Source organism: Chrysochloris asiatica, unplaced genomic scaffold, assembly GCF_000296735.1.
Source record: "Chrysochloris asiatica unplaced genomic scaffold, ChrAsi1.0 scaffold00419, whole genome shotgun sequence".
In the NCBI taxonomy this organism is placed as follows: Eukaryota; Metazoa; Chordata; class Mammalia; order Afrosoricida; family Chrysochloridae; genus Chrysochloris; species Chrysochloris asiatica.
Genome location: NW_006408937.1, coordinates 860,130 through 867,621, shown reverse-complemented (window position 1 = coordinate 867,621; position 7,492 = coordinate 860,130). Strand labels below are relative to the sequence as shown.

Below are 7,492 nucleotides of genomic sequence, written 5' to 3'. Positions count from 1 at the left end.
CTGAAACTTTTGCTTAGTATTTTTCTTCTTCTTCTTTCCCCAAAGTCTCTGACCAGACAGCCAATTCAATAGCCACTGCTCATGACTCAGTGTTGATCTGTTCCTCAGGCCAGCTCTCCGTCCACAGGAAGTGGACAGCCAGATGTACCAGCGGAAGCTCTCTGCCTGCTGAGATGAGCTCTCTTTGCCACCCCATCTTTCAGGTCCACCTCTGGGGGGTGGGGGACAAGTAGTCCCTGCTGCCCTGATGGTGCTGGCACACTGCAGAGGCCAATCTGGAGAGCCTTTTCTCTCTCCATTAGCTGGCTACAGCTGGTTATAGAGCACTCCCCATAAACCTGCAAGTTTGGGTTGAGGAGAGACAGTGAAGCAGTGAGCACAGGCACTAGGGGAGTGTTCAACCCCTTGCTCATGCAGTACGTGTGCCTGTGCACCTTCTTGGGCCCAGTCTTGTGTATACCGCTTCCATTTCATGATTGAGTGCTGTTGCACGTGTCCTGTGTCTGGTACCGTCCAGCTCACGATGTGCAATTCAGGATACACTCACTTGGTGTCTTGAATACCATTTCCCCATCACCCAGTCTGGCACTTAACAGCAACAACATTATAGAATAGTTACTTTTTTTCTAGGTACACTATCCAAGAAGCAAAAGTCTGTATCTCTAAGTCGATGCTAACTTTAATGTCCTTGACTAAGAAACCAAGCCATTTGGCTTTAAACAAAACTAAAATTTTATCTTTAAGATCTTTAGTTAAGTAATCAAAGTACTCTTTCTTACTCCTGCAATTTTCCATAACCTTGTTCTAAACCCTCTCTAAGCTCTGTAAATGTTAACTAATGACAAACAGTTTAGCTCTATCCCCTTCTGCTTGTCTTGGAATTTTTGGTGGATTAGGACAGAAGTAACAGCAAATAAACCTGGAGACTCCCTGTATCCATGAGTTCCCCTGGTCGAAAAGGTATTTCCAAGCTTCTATCTAAGGCTTTACAGGGCTCAAAGATAAAGTGTAGCAAGAACTTAACAAACAGCCTTGGATTGTAGTGACAGGATGTATGCTAACCCTAACTCTTGAAGAGGTTACTGATTTTTTCTGCTTTACTAGTTAATATTTTGATTATGTAGAGGATTGAATAGATAGATGGTTTGTACATAATGGGAGCAGGAGTATACTACGCTTCAACTATTGACACTTAAAGGATTATCTATAGTCAAAGGCCATCTGGCAAAACACTAATTTTATGTGTCACATTAAATAGATCATTTTAGAATATTATCAAGTGTTTAATGCTGTCTATTATAAGTCCTAAGTAAAAAGCTCTGTACTACCTGTCCCCACTCCCAGACACAGGACACGTGTGACAGCACTCAATCATGAAATGGAAGCGGTATACACAACACTGGGCCCAGGAAGGTGCACAAGGCACATGTACTGCATGAGCAAGGGGCTGACTTTGGGGAAAGAAGAAGAAAAAGAAGGAAAAAAAAAAAAAACTAAGCAAAAGTTTCAGGAAGAATTACCTTTTGGGATGAGCCATAGCATAGAGATATTTGCATCTCCTGCAAATTCCCACTAGAGGGCATCCATGGTGGAAGAGCTTCTTCATAACCAGGTGGACAAGACAGCTTGCTCTGTGGATGTCAGTCTGCCTTTCTCCAGCCACCCAAGTGCTTGCTCAGTGGGCCCATGGCGGCTAGGATGGGGGCTATGCGTGCGCTTGGTGCATGTACCAAGGCTGATGTGGTCACTGACTGCTACTTGCTCATTGGCTAACCTGCAAATAGCAGCAGAGGATGACACCCAATCCCTGACTCAGAATCATTCCCTGGGAGGACATGGTCAACTACCCAGTGTCGGCCCGGCGATCACTGGACCCTACGCAGGATGAAGGGCACAGCACTTTGTCCTCCCAGGAACAGACACACATTCTGGTTACGTATTTGTCTTCCATGCCTGCAGCACTTCTGCAACTCCACCATCTATGACTTACAGAATGTCTTACCCACTACGATTTCACCACGCACAACACGGCTGTTGACCAGGAGACATGGTCTTGGGTGAAGAAGATGAGTCAGTGTGCTGAGGCCTGCAGAATTCACGTATCTAACCATGTGCCCCAGTACTAAGAAACAGCTGGCTTGACAGAACAGTGGACTGGTCTGCTGAAGGCTTGGTTGGAATGACCTCAAGGTCAGCAGTTGGAAACTACCAGCCATTCCGCGGGAGAAAGATGAGGCTTTCTGCTCCCGTAAAGATCTGCAGCCTCGGAAACCCTGTGCAGGGTCGCTATGAGTCGGAAGTGACTCCACCGTACTTAACCGCCGCCATGGATTTAGTTAGGGCTTTGACAACAACACGGTAAGGAATATAAAATGATTTCCAGGTATACCTACACAGGGCAAGTGGAGCAAAGGAGAAAGTGGTGGTCACCAAGCCATAGGAAGAAGCCAAGAGGTGAGGTCAGAGCCATGGTGACATCACATAGCTCAAGGACGTCAACTCCTCGGCATCAAACCAAGATGGGGAGTGGGCCTGGGTGGGGGAAGAAGAGGGTGTTGTGGGTTGCATGGGCCTCCCCCAACTTGACCCCACGCCCCAAGCTCTGTCCACCCTGTGACCGTGACCTGACAGATAGATGTTAACTGACATCATCTTGGATTTTGCTGGTGGGCCCCCCATTCCGTGAGATTTGCCTTTGTAAGAGGAGAAAACCACAGGCAGAAGGGGAGGAGAAGGCTCAGCACAGAGGAGAGAGAAAGCCAAGGATTGGAAGAGGCAAGGAAGGACTCTACCCTAGGGCCTTGATTTTGGACTCGTGGCCTCCGCACCTGTGAGGGCAAAGGTTCTCGTGGTTGTAAGCCACCAGGTGTGTGGTCACTGGTTAGAACAGCCCTAGGCAAGGAACAGAGACCCTCGCTCCTTTCTTGTGGTTTTTGGGAAGATGAGTCATGTCTTGTGCCATCGTGTTCTGCTACCACCGTGTTTTTGTCTTCTCCTCCTCCTCCTCGAAGCCACCCGGGGGCGCCTCGGAAGAAAGACCTGGCCATCGACTCCTGAAAGGTCACCGCCGCCGCTGCCACGGGGCAGACCCTATGGAGTGCAGAGACCCTATGGGGGGGGGGGGACTCTGCACACACTCTCCGCACATGCACGCACGCACGCACGCACGCACGCACGCACACAGTGAGTGGAAATCCACCCACGGCCACCGGCTGGTTTGAACTATGGTGGAAGTTAAGTCTCTGGGCTAACTCGGCTCCCTCTGAGTCAACGAAGTTCTGATTGTGAGGGGTGACTACAGGAAGACCATACATGTGGGCATAAGAGAAACGTCTTTTATTGCCTCCTCCCCTCCCTGCCCTGCCCTGCCCCATGCAGAGGTGGGGGCCTGAGCTGGCAGAGAGGAAAAGAGTTCCCAGCAGCACTCTGTGAACACCGGGATCATGGTTCAGATGCCCAGCCCGGAGGGGGAGATGGTTTCCAGCAGCAGGAGGTGAAGGAGGTGGTTCTGCTCGGCACTCAGCAGCGGCCACATGGCCACCTGCAGCGACTTGACAGCTTCGGTGTCCTTTTCGTGGGTCGCCATGACCAGGGACTGGAGCAGCAGAAAGAGTTCCTCGGGAAGCTGGCCGCCGCTCTCCTGCCCATGGCTGTCCACAGCCTCCCAGGAGTACTTCTCCAAGGTGTGGGCGTGCTCGGGCAGCAGTTTGGCGGGCGGAGGTTGCAGGAGGAGCAGCAGCAGCACTCGGGACACCTCGCAGCGGACCAGCACGTCGGAGAACGCTCCCAGCGCCTCGGAAGAGCAGGAGGCGTTCGCAGGAGGCTGCCCCGGCAGGGTGGGGGACACGTCGGCTCCCGGCGGCGGCGGCGGCGGCCGCCTGCAGCGGCTCCCCGTAGGCGGCGGGGCAGACCAGGCGCTGGCGCGCGTCGCGTTCCTGCCGCAGGAAGAGACGCGCGGCCTCGGTGAGCGCCAGCGCCTCGCCGGGCCCGTGGAAGAGCGCCTGCTGGCAGCGCGCCACCGCCAGCTGGCACCAGGCCGCGTAGGGCAGGCACTCCTGAGCGCGCAGCTCGCGGCCCAGCTGCCCGAACTGCTCTCCGGCCTCGGCCACGTTCGGCTTCCGCAGGAAGCGCTTCTTCAGCTTGTTGGACACCAGCCGGTACCGGGCCAGGAAGTCCCCGGCCTCGGGCCCCGCGCCGCCGCCCCCGACCCCGGCCATGGTCGCCCGCCGCCCCCGCGCTTCCGGGTGGGCTCGCCTGTCGCCGGCCCAGGCACCGGCCGTAATGGCGGCCACGGCCGGCGTGCCTTGCGTCACACGCTGTGATGGCCTTCTAGGGTGCGCCTGCTGGGCTCCGCCCTGTTGCCGTGGTGACAGCCAGCCGTTCGGAGGCGGGGCCTGGCCGGACGCCCTCTGCTGCCGCTGCGGTTACGCAATGACGTAGAAAGCTGGTTGACTCCTGCCCCCAGGGTTGCTGTAAACCCTTTGTGGTTCTTAGGTGCTCTCCAGCCGGTTCTGACCCATAGCGACTCTGTATAGGGTTGCCGAGGAGTGGCTGGTGAGCTTTGAACCGCCGACCTTGCGGTTCAAGCCGACTGTGCAGTCCAGCTCATGAACCCACAGCACACACACACACACACACACACACACACACACACACACACACGTTTAGGCGTGTCAAAATGACCTTCTGGGGATCCTACAGGACTCATGTTCCATTTTCCTCATGCCTTTCTTTACTGTTCCTCCCAGGACTCTGCAGTATTGCCTCTGCCCCCGTCCACCCCCCATGACTGCCTGGTCGCCCTGTCCCTGTGGCCTGAAGGCCTGCTCCCTCGGGGCGCAAGAAACCCTTGGGGGGCCTGACACCCCCTCAAAGGCCACTGAGAGGGGCCAGGGAAGGCCGCCCCTCCCTGTGGGAAGCGCCCCCAGCCCTCTCTCTCCCCGGGGTTTCTCCTGCTCCCCTCGCTGGCTTGCTTGTTTGTCCTCAAGGCCCGGGCCCAGCCCATAGTGACCACACGGGAGCAGGTTGTCTGGAAATGCGGCTGTATTGTGACAGAATGGAGCCTGCCCGAGGTCAAAGCGAGGGCAGGCGGCCGGAGCGGGGCTGGGGAAGGGGCGCCCAGGCTGCTGCGGGCTGGAGGCCGTGGGTGCACCTGGCGCTGCCCGCCTGGGTCCCCGGGGCCCTCACCAGAGTTCCGGGGCCACCTGGGAAAGGGTGGTGGTCACAAAATAGCCTTGGAGAAGAGCGTTATAGTGCGCTACCAGGCCCACCAGTCCGGGGTTGATGAGCCTCCGGCCGCTGTACAGGACCGGGACCACCAGGGACTCGGGGATGGCTGTCAGGAAACTCAGGACCTGCTGGTAGCCACCATCCTCCTCGATGAGCACGTGCTCCACCATGATCACAGGGAAGGTCACCTGGGCTAGGGCGATGCCGGCCCGCCTCTGGTGGTGGCGGCGGTGGTGGCGGCGGTGACGACGACAACGACGACGGGATGCGCCTCCACGAAGACCACGACGCCGCCTGTTCCCCGCAAGACCGTTCCCCTCCCTGGGGCTCCTCCTGGCTGAGGCCTCTTGGGCTGCCGTGGCTGCTGCCGCTGGGACTCCTACCACCGACGACTCCAAGGACGCCATGGGCCCCTCACTAAGGTTGCTAAGACACGTGATGACGGCGTGGTTCCCCACCCCCACCCCCAGCCTCTGTGCCTGCCCACCGGCCCCTCATTGGTCCGAAGGCAGCCTGCGTGATCCAGGGTATGTGCCTCTGTGTCACACCTCCCAGGCCTCCGACTGGGTCCGGATAGGTCACCCCGTCAGCTCGGAGCCGCCCTCGGGGGGCCACTTGCTCTCTGACTTGAGCGCTGGGCGAGACCGTGTCTGGCGCCGGCCCGAGCTTTCCCTGTAGCCGCCAGCGCCACGTTTTCACGCCTTGGCCACCCCGAATGAATCGGCGGCAGAAGGCTCCCCGCCTTCCTCCGTGCTGGCTGCTTTCCTTTTCATGGCTGCACAACAGCCTGCCCGAGGGAGAAAGCACGACACTGCACTGCAAGGTCGGCGGTTCAAACCCACCAGCCGCTCCTCGGAAACCCTATACAGAGTCGTTGTGGGTCGGAATCCACTCGCACTCAACAACAACAACAATTTCATCCCTGAGTCCACCGCTCTTCATGTTAAAGGGTATTGCCACAGATTCACATTTCCCCCTCTCAGTACTCCTTTTGGGGGAGGTGTGTGGACAAGATCGGCAACATCCAAAGCCAACCGTTCTCTCCCTCACTCCCGAATTTTGAGTGCAGTGGAGTCGGGTTCCAACTCCGAGCGACCCTGTATTCGGTTTCCAAGGAGTAGCTGGTGGGTTTGAACTTCTGACCTTGTGGTTTGAAGTCCGTTGGTGATCTTACAGTGCCACACCAGGAGATTCTTATCCCTACTAGATTTTTTTTTTTTTTTTCCCATCCATGGAAGTCTCCTTCCTTTCTTCCCTCCTGCCTCCCCTGCTCTCCCCCTCTCCACTTTCTGCATTTCATTTCTCTTATACATTTCATTAAGCATTACTAGGGAAAGGAGATTCTTTGATCTCTCTTCACTCTACCACAGTTTACGAAGAAATCTCTAAGGGTTTTTTTTGTTTGTTTGTTTTTTAGCTTTTAATTGTGAATTGAGTGAGAGTTTACATGGGAGAACATCGGTTTTGCTTCTATTCTCTCTGTTTTGTGTTTATTTTTTGATGTACACAAAAATACTCAGAAGTGTATAATCATTTAAACAACCAAAGGGTACATTCTGCAAGCCTGCCTCCTGGCCGCCCAGCACTCAGTCCCTCTCTTTCCATGAGTCTAGAGTCCTCAGCTGCTCGCTCTCTCCATGGCCTCATCTCTGCCTCCATCTCTGGTGTCGCTGCTTCTCTCGTTAGGGTCCCTTTTTAGGCTCATGTTTTTATGTTTTGTCCTCATTTGGACTGCCACTCTAGAGTTTTCTCCAGCAGAGTCTCATCTGTGGCACACCTGTTGTTGTTGTTGCTAAGTGCTGTTAAGTCTGTTCTGACTGAGGAGCAGCTGGTGGGTTTGAACTGCCAACCTTGTTTTTCAAAGTCCGTTGCTGATCCTACAGTGCCACACCACATAACCCAAGAGGTTAAGTGTTTACTTCTGTGTGGCTATCCAGAGGGTGTCATACACTTTTATGGTTTGTTTGTTTATGTGAGTTTGTCAGCTTCTTGCTTCCTTGAGTAAGTATGAAGAATCCTAACAGCATTTCTGCATGAGAATAGCCCTTGAGTTACAGGGAAGCATTTTATCTTCTCCCACCAAAACCCAAGAGGTAGTTGTTGTTGTTGTTGTTGTTGTTGTTGTTGTTATGTGCCGTGGAGTCAGTTCTGACTCATAGCGACCCTGCACAGGGTTTCCAAGGCTGCGAATCTTTACAGGAGCAGAAAGCCTCATCTTTCTCCCGGAAAAGCTGCTAGTTTCGAACTGCCGACCTTGAGGTTC

At 54.8% G+C, this 7,492-nt stretch overlaps 1 protein-coding gene across 1 annotated transcript; it reads right to left on the bottom strand.

Annotated features, from left to right (window-relative positions):
* Positions 1-3,448: 3,448 nt before the first annotated feature.
* Positions 3,449-5,636, bottom strand: LOC102825213. The gene is made up of 4 exons (XM_006876857.1): positions 5,188-5,636; positions 4,974-5,103; positions 3,876-4,418; positions 3,449-3,823 (listed from the first exon to the last, which is right to left on the bottom strand). The coding sequence occupies exons 1-4, from the start codon at positions 5,634-5,636 to the stop codon at positions 3,449-3,451; spliced, it is 1,497 nt and encodes a 498-aa protein (XP_006876919.1).
* Between the last annotated feature and the right edge of the window lie 1,856 nt (positions 5,637-7,492).